The sequence below is a fragment of the Lissotriton vulgaris genome, chromosome 4_1, assembly GCF_964263255.1.
Source record: "Lissotriton vulgaris chromosome 4_1, aLisVul1.2, whole genome shotgun sequence".
Classification (NCBI taxonomy): Eukaryota; Metazoa; Chordata; class Amphibia; order Caudata; family Salamandridae; genus Lissotriton; species Lissotriton vulgaris.
Window position 1 is genome coordinate 1398226514 of NC_141691.1, and position 15869 is coordinate 1398242382.

General features: G+C 46.1%; 1 protein-coding gene across 1 annotated transcript in view; it reads left to right on the top strand.

Annotated features, from left to right (window-relative positions):
• The window catches only part of LAMA3 (laminin subunit alpha 3), a 1118674-nt gene that overhangs the window by 448447 nt on the left and 654358 nt on the right, over positions 1–15869 (top strand). Inside the window, exons 12-14 of the mRNA XM_086917979.1 lie at positions 281–418; positions 12193–12327; positions 13813–13947. Coding sequence (XP_086774105.1) covers positions 281–418; positions 12193–12327; positions 13813–13947 — 408 coding nt within the window. The remainder of the gene's footprint in view (positions 1–280; positions 419–12192; positions 12328–13812; positions 13948–15869) is intronic.

A 15869-nucleotide genomic window follows, 5' to 3' on the forward strand; every position in this document is an offset into this window, starting at 1 on the left:
AGCAAATATGACTGTGACAAAAACTCAATTGACACAGCTCATGCAGCTGACCAGTAAGCAGATGGTGATTGCATTTAGGCCAATGTTCAATAACTCTGTATTTAAACCTGTGACATTGAGGCCAAGCTGGTGAAAGAGTTTCCTTGCTGGCTGTGCATGACCACATGAGTACATAGATTACATTCACAGCCAAGCAGATTTGTTGCATCGATAATATTGTGAAAGATAGTGCACAATGTTCCCCTAACCCACTTTTGATGCTTACTTTGTTTCTGTCTAGCTTGCCAGTGTTACGGGTTTGGCGTGTTGAATAACCAATGTGATGGAAAGACAGGGCAGTGCACGTGTCAACCTGGGTTTCAAGGTTCATCCTGCGACCACTGTGCAACAGGATATTTCAATTATCCTTACTGCGAGAGTAAGTATAACTTGTGGGGGTATTAGTAGAATTACCTCTGAGGGAGTGTTGGTAACTGCATTAAAAATCTTTTCCCTGCTAGAGGCACATGGCATAAAATACTTGGAATCGTAGCATTACAGCCTATAACCACGTACAGATCGTGATTTAATGCACCAGGGAAGTGATATGAAATGAGTGATCTGGGTTAGGGCTGTAGATATAGGTAAGTTTCAGGTTTTATATTTTTTCCTACCTATCACCACTTTACTCAAACGGTAATAGCCAGGGAAAATTATTTATAAGTTTCTATATATTAAAAGAAATGTACCAAGTACTGCTGTAATACCTAGGAAGTACTGCTGTACTTAAAAAAAAGAAAATGTTAAAAACATAAAAAATACTGTATGCTACACTATGGCTCTCAATGGATGTCGGTGGGACCGCAATCGACGGCCTGTTGGTGGTGGTCCCATCGACATCTATGCCATCAGTCTGACCGACAGATTATGATTTTGGTGGTCGAAATGAGTTAGGCGGGGGGAAAGACTGCCGCCTCTGACAGGCTCAAGGAGCCCATCGGAGTGGCAGTGGGATTCCTAATCCCTACACAGGGGCGATGACTGCTCAGGCACCACCGTAGGGATTAGGATATCCCTTGTCAACTGCCTGTTCATGGCCGGCCCACTGTTACGAACAGGCAACCGGAAAGGGACTTTGGGGGCCCAGCAGGGCCCCTGTCCCCCGTGGGCCTCCACTATGGGGCCAGGAGACACATGTGGAGCCCGCCCAAACCCCCCAAATGGTGCCCGGCACACGCTGCATGGATGTTTACAAACAAGTCCTTCTCAATTATGGCTTGTGCTGCAGCCCTTTTCCAGGCCGCAGCACAAGCCGCAATAGAAAAGGGCAGGTTTCCGACTGCCTCTTGGGCAGTCACATCATAAGCGGGTAGGTGGAACTGCTAGCTGCTAGTCAGGCGTTTACCATCCTGCAACCATCATAATAAGGCCCTATATTTTACAAATATAGTGTACTACAGAGTATTTTTAATTTTCTACATGTTTAATTCTTAACAAAAAAGTTTACGGAGTACCACTGTAATAACTACAAATTAACGCGCTACTTAAAAAAAGAGGTGGGAGGAACTCGCATAGCTTCACTTCGCAGAATTCCGCGGAGTAACATGAAAAATCAGTGAGATTCTGCAGAGTTCCGATTTTTAGCAGCTGGAGCTTTTTATGCGCTGCAAAATCAACTCGAACGGCACCATGCCGTGCACCAGAAGGTGCTGCTTCTTTGCTGCGGCTCATGTAGATTTTGTACTTGAGAGGCAGCTTTCCTTACCTCGACAGTTGTGATCGACCACGACTGCCCACATTGAGAAAATCTCAACGGGTGCCCTCCTAGCACCTGAAAATCACACCAGGGAATGCAAATTCTCGCTCGTGCCAGCCAACTTACTGTTGGTTAATCACATGCAAGAAAAATCTCCGCAACTCGGGGGTTGGCAGAATATGGCTAGAACTGCATGTTACATGCTGCATGCGGCGTTGTGGTCAAAACTCCGCCGGTGGAGCGAAATGTATAAATTTGCCTATGTAGTGTACCATAGTGTATTTTACATTTTTTTATATATATTTTCGGTAGCTACCATAGTACTTTGTAGGTACTCGCGTGGTTCTCTGTAAAGTTTTTTGTAAAATATGTTAAAAAATATAAATAAATTACATAGCCTATTACCACTTTCATAAAGTAGTAATAGGTAGAAAACACCACTAAAACCTACTACTTACCTATATTTAAGGCTGTAACCCAGAATGCAGCCAAATTGTGCTGTAAAACTACATGGCTGCCTTTCACGTTTTCAATTAGGCGATCATATACTGCCTTGTCATCGGCATGTACTGTGGTATACTGTGTCACAATATATAACTGAGTATTTTGACTCTTATAACTTAAACGTTACTGAAACTATTTACACCTACTACCAAAAATTTGCATTTACACCCTATAATCTATATTCCTGCCACATTACATCTACATCCATTCATCTACTTTCATGCTACATCTGTTTAAAATACCACACTCCACGCTATGCCACTTCACTCTATGCCGCTCCACCGTAAGCTATTTGCCTGTATGCCGCTCTACTCTACATCACTCCACTATACACAACTCCACTATACGCTGATCCACAGTGTGCCATTCCACTCAACCCCACTATCTGGCACTCCACTGTATGACACTCCTCTCTTCGCTATTCTATTGTACACAACAACACTGTACCTCACACTGCTCTACACCACACCACTGTATGCCGCTACACTCTGTATGCTATTCCACTCTAAACCGCTCCCCTCTACACAATTCAATCTATGTCAACAATGTATGCTTTTCCAGTGTAGGCCACTTCACTTTACCCCACACCAGTCTATGCCACTCCTTTGTATGTACCTACGCTACACCTTGCTACGCTACTCCACTCTATGCCATTCCACTGTACTCTATTCCACTTTGCGGCACTATACTTTACCACACTCCAGCCTACCCCACTCCACTCTACACTATTCCTCTCTATGCCCCTCCACTGTATGCTACTCCAGTCTACACCACTCCACGCCACTCTACTCTCTGCTCATCCACTGTATGCACCTCCACTGCACATCACTCCACTCTATGCCACCCCACTCTATGCCATTCCCCTGTACCCCTCTTTACAGTGCGCCAATCCAAAGTATGCTATTTCACAGTATGCAACTACACTTTACGCCACTACACTTTATGCTACTCCACTCTACTCCTCTCTATCCAATCCACTCTATGCCAATCCACTGCACGCCATCCCATGTATGCTTTTGTACTCTGTGCCACTCCACTCTACACAACTCCCGTCTACACCACTCCATCGTACACCACTCCGCACTACGCTACTCTGCTCTACGTTATTTTACTGTATGCCACTCTACTGTACGCTATTCCACTGTATGCCACTCCACTCTACACCACTCCCCTATTAGCCACTTCATTGCACACTATTTCACTGTACACCACTCCACTCTACGCTACTCTACTCTGTGGCACTCCACTCTATGAAACTCCACTCTGCACTATTCTACTGTACGCAACTACACTGTACCTCACGCCACTCTTTATCACTCTACTGTGCGCCACTAAACTCTATGCCACTTTACTATACTCTATTCTACTCTAAACTACTCCCCTCTACACCAGTCCACTCTACGCCACTCCAATGTATGCTTTTCCACTGTGCCCCCTTCACTTCACCCCCCTCCAGTCTAGGCTACTCCAATCTATACCACTACACTGCACCTTGCTCCACTTTATGCAACTCCACTTTATGCCACTCTACTGCACACTATTCCACTCTATGCCACTTCACTGTATGCTTTTCCACTATGCGCCACTCCACTTTACCGCACTCCCGTCTACACCACTCCACCCTGCACCACTCCACTGTATGCTATTTCACTCTACCCCACTCCACTGTATGCCATTCCGATCTACGCCACTCCCACTTTATGCCACTCCACTCTGTGCCACTCCACTGTACCCTTCTCCACGGTACGCAAATCCAAGGTATGCTATTTCACTGTATGCAACTACACTTGGTGCCACTCCAATTTACTATTCCACTCTACACCACTACACTACCCAACTTCACTCTGTGCCACTCCACTGTACAACACTCTGCTGTATGCTATTGTACTCTATGCCACTTCACTCTATGCAACTCCAGTCTACGCCACTCCACTGAATGCCACTGCACTCTACGCTATTCCGCTCTGCACTGTTTTACTGTACAGCTCTCTACTGTACGCCAGTCCACTCTATGCTAGTCCCCTATTGGCCACTCCACTGCATGCTATTCCGCTGTTTGCTACTCCACTCTGCGCCACTCCACTTTACACTATTTTATATTGCACTCCACTCTATGCTTTTCTACTGTAGGCAACTACACTGTACCTCACTCCACTCTACGCCACTCCACTGTAGGCCACTACACTCTATGCCACACTACGGTACACTATTCCACTCTAAACCACTCTCCTCTACACAGTTGATACGGGGGACTCATTGCGTACAACACTCGCCCTGAGAACGAGTGGACGGGGCAGCTTATTAAGGTCTGCCAAGTTGTTTCAAGACAGACCTCGTCTCTACAATATTCGCTTCAAGAACCCCATATTTATGTTGCTTCAATACATTCTAATTGCCTTGGAACCATATTCAACGCTAATCGGTCCTTATTGCGCTCAGTTCCTGCTCATATTTTCGTGTGACTTTCTTGACTTTGTTCACTGTAAGTCTATTTGGATTCTGACTGAGCCTTAAATTGCCTGTTTGGCCTGGACCCGTATACTGTCTGTGTAATCTCATTAGACTTCGCCCTGACGAAGCTCCCAAGGTGTGGAGCGAAACGCGTTGGCTGTCCTGTGCACCCCTAAAACAAAAAGATCAATAAAAAGAAGAACATATTTTCAGAATACTTTGCCTTTGTGAATTACTTCATAAATGCTGCTGGCTGTATGCTTCTTTTCTAGCTTTATCTGGAAATCCAGTGAGACCGAACCACAGCAGGTCTTGGAGGTTTAACAGCACATGACATTGAACACTTTATGGGACTGTTGAAGTAGAGGTGCTAATCGCTTGGTCCGCTGTAGTGTTCCTTTTTTGCTGGCTCACTCTCCTCTACACCAATCCACTCTACGCCACTCCAATCTATGCTTTTCCACTGTATGCCACTTCAATCTACCCCACTCCAGTCTATGCCACTCCACTATATGCCACTACATTGCACCTTGTTTCATTCTACACCACTCCACTCTACGGCCCTCTTCAGTACACTATTCCACTCAATGTCACTCCACTCCACTGTACACTATTCCACTGTGCCCCACTCCACAATACCACACTCCAGTCTACTCCACTGTACACCACTCCACAGTACACTATTCCACTCCATGCCACTCCAGTCCCAGCCACTCTACTCTCTGCTATTCTACTGTGTAAACCTCCATTCTACTTCACTCCACTCTATGACACTCCACTCTGCACCATTCCACTGTACCACTCTCCACTGTACACCAATACAAGGTATGCTATTTCACTAGACGCAACTGTACTCTATGTCACTCCACTTGAAACTATTCCACGCTACGCCACTACACTCTACCCAACTCCACGCCACACCGTTACGCCACTCCACTGTACACCACAACATACGCCACTTTGATCTATGGAAATCCAGTCTACGCCATTCCACTCAACGCTACTCCACTCTACGCTATTTTACTGTACGCCACCTTACTCTGCACTATTCCACTGTATGTCACTCCACTGTGTGCCACTCCACTCTACACCACTCCACTATATGCTATTCCACGCTACGCCACTCCATCAGGGCCGCACTGGCTACCAGGCATTTTGGCAGCATCTGGGGGCTGATGTCACTGCGGTGGGGGCTAATTTTGTTGATGAAGACCTGTGTGTGCTTCAAAAGAAACAAAGCAAAATGAATTTTGCTCAGCACACGCAGGTCCCCATCAATGAAATCAGCCCTCAGCTCGGCAGTATGCCAAGAGCCCGGTACTCCACTCTATGTCACCCTACTCTACATTATTCCACTATGCATAATTCTACTCTGCACCACTTCACTCTATGCTATTCCACTCTACGCCACTCTACTCCTCACCACTTTGCTGTACGTCACTCCACTGTCAACTGCTTCACTGTATGGAACTCCACTCTACATCACTTGACTTTACGCTACTCCACTCTACACCACTCCTCTCTACGCTATTCCAGTATACGACACACAATTCCATCTCACTCCACTCCAAGGCAATCTACTGTATTCTGCTTAACCAGACTGTACTCAATGAAAGTCTATGTACCTCAATTCTACTCTACACTATGCTCTACTCCCTAGCATTCCACTATACAACAATGCACTTCTGTCAATGTGAGTCTACAGTATTCAACTTTTCTCTATGCCACTAAACGACACTCTACTCTGCTGTAAGACACTCTTCGCATCTCCCTGTGTGTGGCTCCAACCCATCGCTCCACCCCTCTTTAGTATACTATACTCAGAGACACTACTCCACTGTACTCCACCACTGCACTCAAAGTCACTCCGCTCTATGCTCCTCTATGCTACTCTATGCCACTCAACTCTATAACAGTTTATGCCACTCCACTCTACCATTCTGTACTGCATTCTACTCTACTCTATGCCACTTTGCTGTAGAACACTCTAATCCACTCTGTGGCTCTCCACTGTACTCCACTCTTACACTTTCCAACACTACAACATGCCAGTCCACTCCACTTTACACCACTGTATGCAACCCCATTCAATTCTACTCCACGCCACTCTACTCCACAACACGTTGCTCCAGTCTATGCTATGCCACTCCACTGGATTTCACTCCACTCTACTCCACTGCATGACACTTTACCTTACCCTATGCCACTGTACGACACTTCACTCTACTGCACTCTTCTCAACTGTATGCAACACCATTCTATTAGACTCTACTACAGTCTGTACCAGTCTGTGTTTGCAAGTAGCCCGGTGGCAGAGGGCTGGCTTGCGGACGCTGATAGAGCTCTTCCAATTATTCTCCTGCACTTCGCCCCGCTGATTGCGAGCGGCGGCGCTTTTATGCTACGACCTGATTTTAAATTGTATTATCACTGTGTTTTTCGTTATGCAGGTTACCAACCTGAGTCTTCAGTTTCAGAGGTGAGCTGCTGGCTGGGGGCTGATCGGCATCGCGGGTTCCCAGCGGTAGCGGGCGCCATGTTTGCTTGGGCTGACCTCCACCATACTCTACCCCTGACACTCCACCCACGCTCCGCCCCTATTTAGGAGCGCGTCTCGCCCCCGCCTAGTGTTTGCAAGTAGCCCGGTGGCAGAGGGCTGGCTTGCGGATGCTGAGAGAGCTCTTCCAATTATTCTCCTGCACTTCGCCCCGCTGATTGCGAGCGGCGGCGCTTTTATGCTACGACCTGATTTTAAATTGTATTATCACTGTGTTTTTCGTTATGCAGGTTACTAACCTGAGTCTTCAGTTTCAGAGGTGAGCTGCTGGCTGGGGGCTGATCGGCATCGCGGGTTCCCAGCGGTAGCGGGCGCCATCTTTACTTGGGCTGACCTCCACCATACTCTACCCCTGACACTCCACCCCCGCTCTGCCCCTATTTAGGAGCGCGTCTCGCCCCCCACCTAGTGTTTGCAAGTAGCCCGGTGGCAGAGGGCTGGCTTGCGGACGCTGAGAGAGCTCTTCCAATTATTCTCCTGCACTCCGCCCCGCTGATTGCGAGCGGCGGCGCTTTTATGCTACGACCTGTTTTTAAATTGTATTATCACTGTGTTTTTCGTTATGCAGGTTACTAACCTGAGTCTTCAGTTTCAGAGCTGAGCTGCTGGCTGGGAGCTGATCGGCATCGCGTGTTCCCAGCGGTAGCGGGCGCCATCTTTGCTTGGGCTGACCTCCACCATACTCTACCCCTGACACTCCACCCACGCTCCGCCCCTATTTATACGGGCAGTATGTGTCAGCGCAGCGGACGAGCGCACCGGGCGCGACGTAGGCGCGCCGGAGTTGCGCCTGAGTTAAGCCCGTCTGCGCCCGTCCGCGGCCGGCCGGGGCAAGGGGCATGTCACTCTGCCTCTTTCCTTACTTATTCCCGCTCCTCCCTCATTTTATGTCATGACCCTGCATTCCCCCCTCCTGAGTCATCCCCCAGGCTTGCCCTATTCGGCCTATTCACGGCTAGAAAATCCTTCCCGGAGATCATTTCCCCCCCCCGTTAACCGCCAGGCTACCAGCCCTGGGTCCCAAGTCTTGCACCTCCCCATCGGTAAGAGCCTTAAAATCCTCTCTGTCAGTGATGTACCTTAACACCCGGTCCCTGGTCAGTCACCAGTCTGATATCTTTTATCTCCTGGGATCGGAACAGCCTGACGTCTTGTTTCTGACCGAGACCTGGCTCTCAGATGACTCTTCCCCTGATATTTTGGCAGCCATCCCTTCGGGATATTACATACTGCAAGTCAACCGCTCCTCTGGCAAAGTGGGTGGAGGGGTTGCAGCCATTATTAGGCACCCCATTCGTTTCTCCCCAGTGCCCACCACCAGCATCCCCATGACTGATTGTCTTGTACTTAGATTGGAGCAGCCAGGCTCATCCCTCATATGCGTCCTGGTTTACCGCCCCCCCCTATCCATGCCCAGTTTTTCGGTCCAGTTCGCCGATCGCATCTCCCAGCTCACCATCAATAACGCTAATGTTTTGGTCCTGGGAGATTTCAATTACTGGCCGTCGGATGCTCACGAAACCCCGGGCTCACTGGCCTTCTCAGACCTTATGTTAGGCCTAAATTGCACCCAACATATACATTCACCCACTCATGTTAAGGGTCATATTTTAGACCAGGTCTGGACTTCCAGCCTGGACATCTCTGCACCCCTTATTCTTCCCTGCCTCTGGTCAGACCATTTTTTAATTACCTTTACTTTAGCTATGCCCTCCCCTGTTACCACGGTTCGAGAAACCAACTTCCACGCACGCAACTGGAACAAGGCTGACCTAAACAAATTCACCTCCCTCCTTAGTTCATCTGTTCCACCCATTACTGGACCCTCCATCTCTATCGATTCCCAGACACAGGGTCTCACTCACTGGCTTACCTCTGCTGCTGACTTGGTGGCACCATTAAAACTAGTCAGAGCGAGGCGCAGTCATGATGCCCAAAGGTGGTTCACCGAGGACCTCAGAGCCCAAAAACTTAGTCTTCGTCAGGCAGAACGGCGCTGGCGCCGGGGGTACTCCCCCGAGACTAAAGAGATATTCTCCTCTATGCTGAGAGAGTATAAGTCAGCCATAACTTCGGCTAAATCTCTCTATTTCTCCAATAGAATTCTGGACTCCTCTAACAAGTCTAAGGATATATTCTCAATTGTCGAGGAATTGTCTAATCCGGTGAGAGTCACTATTGCGCCCCTCCCCTCCCAGTCCCTATGTGATTCCCTGAACCAATTCTTTGTGGACAAGATTGTCAAGATCAAAACCAGCATTTCTGTCCAAGCCCCTTCTTGTTATCATCCTACCACTCATACTTTAACCCAGATTCCCCTTATCTCGAAAGTCAACTTTTTCTCACTTTTGCACAAAGTCTCTTCTGGTTCCCCTGGCGATTGCTGCCCCCCCCCCCTCGGCCCTTCGGGAAGCTTTCACTTCCTGTCCTGAACCCCCCCTGGCCCTCTTAAACAACTCTCTGACCACGGGGGAGGTTCCTTGTTCCTTTAAACAGGCCGAGGTGGTTGCCATCTTGAAAAAACCTTCGGCAGACCCCTCCATCATGAGCAACTATCGCCCTATATCTCTTCTCCCTTTCCTCAGCAAAGTTCTGGAGTCGCATGTAACTCAAACCCTCAGCACTTTTGTTGAGGATTCGTGCGTCTTGGACCCCCAACAGGCCGGGTTTAGACCTGCGCACTCTACAGAAGCAGTCATCCTCTCCGTGATGGAGGAATTGCGCAGAGGGGCCGACACTAACACCTGTCAGGCCCTGGTCCTCCTGGACTTGTCGGCCGCCTTTGACACGGTCGACCATAATATTTTGGTCGACCGTGTCAGCGAGGCTGGCATCCAGGGTACCGCCCTGGACTGGGTTCAGTCCTTCTTGACTAAACGTCAACAAGCCGTCAGACTGTCCCAGTTCTCCGCTACTCAGGTCGAGTTGACCTGCGGCGTCCCCCAGGGCTCCTCTTTGTCCCCCCTTCTTTTTAATTTGTACCTGGCCCCGTTAATACGTTCCCTCCGTGGGTTTAGTGTCACCGCGTTTAATTACGCGGATGACATTCAACTGGTTTTTACCATTGATTCCTCTGACGAATCAATCACTACCTTTCAAAACACCCTCTGCTTCATTAGCAATTGGATGAGCTGAAACCATCTGAAGCTCAACCCCGACAAGACCGAGCTGGTTCTTGTCGGGGGACCCTCCAATCCTTGGCAACCCTCCTTCTGGCCTGCAAGTCTGGGCAGCCCTCCTTGCCCTGTTAACTCAGCCAAAAGCCTGGGAGTCGTCATCAGCAACGATCTCTCTATGACGCCCCAGATAAGCGCAGTAGTGTCCTCTAGCCATTTCCAACTCAGGAAAATCCGTACAATCTCCCGCCTACTCACTACCGAGGCCCTTACTTTGGCCTTGCTTGCGTTAGTCATGTCTAGGCTTGACTACGCAAACGCATTGTATGTGGGCATTCCTGATTACCAGCTTAAGAGACTTCAGTTGATCCAGAATCAGGCCGCTCGCTTGATTTATCACCAACCTAGAGATCAACATGTTCGCCCCCTTTTAAAAAGTCTCCATTGGCTCCCGGTATCTGCTCGCTGTAAATTCAAGCTTGGCTGTATTATCTCAAAATCTCTTGCCGGCCATGGCCCCCTTTTTATTTCTTCCCTTCTCCACCCGTATGTTCCTCCTCGCAATCTTCGGTCATCCCAGATGGCCTTGCTATCAGTCCCCAGATTTAGGAGGAAGAAACACGGCGGCCTTAGGTTTTCATTTCTAGCCCCATCTTTTTGGAATTCCCTTCCCCTTCCTCTTAGGTTGCCCTCGCCATACTCCAGGTTCAGATCCCTCCTTAAAACCTTCCTCTTTACTGAGTCCTATAACTAGCTGTCAATTCTACGCTCCTTTCTTTGCTCCCTTAGTACAAGCGCCAAGAAACCTAATGGTGTTAGTTGCGCTCAATAAATTCATTTAACATAACATAACATAACACTTTACCACTCTGTACTCCTCTCTATGCCCTGAAAAACATAACCCTCTACTCAACTCTATGACTCTACACTCCATTGTATAACACTCTGCTCCACTCTACGACAGTTCCCAAGACTCCACACCACTCTACTGTAGTGTACAAGACCCTACTCCAATTTATTACAGTTTACTCGATGCTACACCTGTCCATTCCACTCCACTCCAAACCACGCTATTGTTCAACATGCCACACCACTCTATGACACTTTACTCCATTGTATGCTGCAATATGCCACTCCATTGTACGCCACTCCATTCTACTGCACTCTATGCACAACACTGTTCTGCAATCTCCTCCACTCTACTGTACACCACTCCACTGTATGCCTCTTCACTCTACAGTATTCCACTCTATGGCACTATACTCTACTGTACGACATGCTACTCCATTCTACAGCACTCCAGTCTATGCCACTAAACTGTACATCACTCCACTCTATGTCACGCTACTCCACTGCGAGTCATAGTTACTTTAGGGCACAAGTTATAGTTAATGTAGTGTGGCTAGCGAGTTGACAACGCTGTGAACGGAGGTGCTCAGGTTATATTAATTAGGAGGTGGTACATAAATTATACATTTTTATGCATAACTACAACCTAAAAATGTCTAATGTTTGTATAGTTTAGATTTTGTTTGTATAGAAAATAAAAATAAAGTGTTCCTAACTAAGAACTATATGGGGGTGTACCCTAAGGTTCAAAGCGTGAGTTACATGTTTAAGTCAAATGATTCAACATTTAAAAGAACTATTTGAATGTTTTCACACATTCCCTGCCAACAACACTGATTTTAGATATGGGATTTTGCGTTACTTCATTTAGTGATGTTTACAATAGCATATTTTTATATTTTAACATTATTGGTTTCGAACTATGCTAGTGAAAGCGGCATCTTTTATTGACCTGTCTGCTAATCTCCTGGTTTATGCAGGGTGTGACTGTAGCCCTTATGGGGTTCTCCCTGATGTGTGCAATCAAGAGGGAAAATGCCTTTGTCGCTCCGAGACTGAAGGTCCTCAGTGTGATCGCTGTAGACCAGGGCGCCATTCTTTTCCTAATTGTGAAGGTAAGGAACTATGACAAGTGACTACTGCTTACAATATTGCTCGTGCCATCGGTCCCTGATAATAGGGGAGTGCAGAATTAGCATTCCACTTTCAAAGTTGTGTATAAATTACACATTTTGACGTTTGTGAAGCTGTACAGCTTCTAATTTGCACACAGCTTTCCCTTCAGGTGAGATTTTCTGCAAAATAAGTTTGTGCAGTACAGTTTTTCCAATTAAAGTACTTTTTTCTGGCAAAACCTAAGGCTCATTTAGAGTTTGCCATGTGAGATACTCTGATGAAAACATGGCTGACAACCCATCTCCCAACCTCACGAGGAGGAAACTCCCAGAGTGCCAGCGACATGTCTTTTTTTTGTTTCTCAACTACAAGAAACTTTGCTGACGTGGCAAATTAAACATGCACCCACTCAATACAGAGATGTCTGCCTACCTGGTGACGATCTCTAAGAATGACAATTAGTCTTCTACCACGAGAGTGAAGTACATCCCTCCACTGCCCTGGTGGACCAATAAACCAACCACCATGCCTTAAATGACATCCTTAATCTTGCAATCAGTTTTAATCTGCTTTATTTTTAAAGTTTTCTACCTTGATGAAGTTTGCAATCACTGTGAAGTAAAACGCTTCTGAAATTTACAGAAACAAAGTCCAACAATTTCACTCACCAAGATCAAAAAGGCACAGCTAGCACATGCTGACTGAATGATAAGATGTCCTTGTAAACAGGCCTAGATGTAAGAGTTTTTTCTTTCCTTTTTTACATGACATTTCCTTCCCTGTGTCATTTAGAGCTTGGCAAATGATGACTTAGGGTCTGATTTATATGTTGGTAGAGAGGGAACCGCATTGCAATAGTGACGAAGGTCCCTCCCCACCAACATAGCTGTCCACCCACCCTGTTTATATGTGGGCGGACCATAGTTTGGTTTTAGCTGTGACTACTCTGCCACCATCGTAGCCAAACTTCTCAGGCCATTGGAGAATTGCCTGCACGTTGTTCCGGACCCAACGGGCCGAAATTTTTGGAACAGTTGCATGTTGTTCCGCCCAATTATGATGGGAAGACATATACCCATGTTTTACTGTCCATCTCCGCCAAGCAAACCCTGGTGGTGAGGGACAGTAAAAGAACAAAAAAATGCCCCCCTCGCCTTTGGAGATGACTCTTATGCCGATGGGGGCATTATCTTTTTTATTTTCAAAAAGAAATTCACGCTCCAAGATTTTCTTTTTGAAACTCAAAGAGAAACCAGGTTGGTGCACGGCTCCTTCATGTCGAAGTGAAAATCCACACAGAGGCCCCCTCGAAATTTTTTTAGAAATTACTTATGACTGAGGCCTCCATCTTACTACTTAATATCTTGCTGATTCGTGTGTTTTGTATTCCCTTGCAGGGATTAGCCCTCATATTTTTCAGTGTGTACAGTAATTGTCCATAATGCTACACCATTCATATCCACGCATCTTGTATTTTTTACCAGAGTGCAACTGTGATGTCTATGGGTCAGCAGACAACTATTGTAGTCCTACAGGGCAGTGCCGGTGTCATGCAAGCTATGGTGGCCTAACCTGCAATCAGTGTGCACCAGGCTATTACAGCTATCCCGATTGCATCCGTAAGTACTTATTTATCTAACAGGTTCAGTGATTGTGAGGTTTTTGCTTTACATGGCTATGCACAGTTATACTGCATTAGTGTAAGCTTACATATAATAAGAGTAATATACAGTTTGAAAGCTAACATTGTCTCGCAGTTGTGGCTTTTTTGTCACTCTTTACTGAGAGTCCCCAAGTTATCCTGCTATTTGTATATTAGAAAGCATGTGCCCAATACACTTGCTCTTGCAACACGCTTTATTAGGCTTTCTAGGCTCAGAAAAAATACAATTTATTGATTTTAAAAGGTCAAATTAACACAATTCTCTTACTTGTGATTGCCACGCTGCCGGCTCACTAAATGCGCGAAATTATGAAAATTGGAAGTATTGCTTATTTTTTAATTCCTCAGATTTTTGGAGAACCAAACGCGAAAACGAAATCCGAATTTGCCACCTTTCTCCTTGTTTCTTAGTGAAAGTCGAAGTGTAAAAATAGTCAGTAGTGTTGATAACATCTGAAATACCAACTCCGATTTTGTTAATTTCCTTAATAACTTTTATGCATTTTAAAATATGTGTTACTTCCCTAGAACCTGTAATGGACTGTAAAAACCTTTACTCGAAAATTGGTACTATTTTGTAAATATTCTGTTTGTTTTAAATTTTCTTTTGCGGGAAGGATTTCCCCCAAATTGAACTCCTTGTAAACTTTTCTGCATATTCAAAAGTAACAACGGTGTGCTTCCTAACTGAAACTCGACAATATTGCTTAGCGTTCCAATGCTCCCGCCCTGCCATGCCCTAAAGCCCTCCCCGTCTGCAAATAATTCCAGCATTTACCTTATTCTGTGCATGCGTGCAGGTGCGTAAATTAGAGTACACACAGAGTTAAAGGAATAAACTTAGATCAGCAACATATGAGAATAATATACTTAAATGTATAGACAACATGACATGAATAGTAAATGCATGAGTTGGAAAGGAATGCACTTCAATGACTAAACAATTGTTATCTAGGTGCGTAGGTAGGCATAAAGTACACAAAGTGAAGTTCACACGTACACTTCCTGTGTTTGGTGAATCTCTTCCATGTTCTGTTATATTAAAAGACTCTCAGAGTTTAGGATCTGAAATAGGGTGGGTAGGAGTCTTTATGATGTCTCTCCTAGCTCCAATGCATTGCATCCTCTAAAACGTATAACTCATGGCAGTGTTACATTATGAAAAATGATGTAGACACAATTAATCGAAGTAAGTGAGATATAGAGTTTTTCTCAGAACGTTTTCCTTTGCTCTAAGGAGGGTGGAGATGCAGTCCATTTTGGTAGACAAGAAACAGGATCTGCCAAATGTTCTGCCCAGAAGAAACAGTCATTCACCAAAAATGTGAACCTTTGAAAGTTCAGGAGCGGCCAGCTCATCACTCCTCAGAAACTGACAGAAATGCATGTGCTACCTGGATTACCTACCACTGATAGGCACATAAGTGGCTGTAGCCTCATGTGTCTGATGGCCATAGGATCAATGACCTGGCACACACCACGCAAAGTGTTGTCGGGCTGTACTTGGTGACATCACTTGCGAGAAGTTGCAACTAGTTAATTGGGGTATTCTACGAAAATCACGTTTTTGTTGATCAGCAAACTTTCAGTGTCCCTGTCCTAATTGAGATTATCATCAGACCTGCTCCAGCTCTCTTACAATTCATAAAACACTGAATACTGTCATCTCTATAGAGTAATCCCATTCTACACCATGGAAACCTACAAGGGAACTGCTCATTGTAAGTGATCATGGAAAGTCTGAAGGGCTCTGCCCTTGTTCAGCCACTCCGTTGCCCCCCAGCTAGGTTTGTGCTATACCACCACCACATAAATACGTACACAATAATAGGCAAAATGCAATTCATGGTTGCTTCCTAAAATGTTAGGTAAAATTAT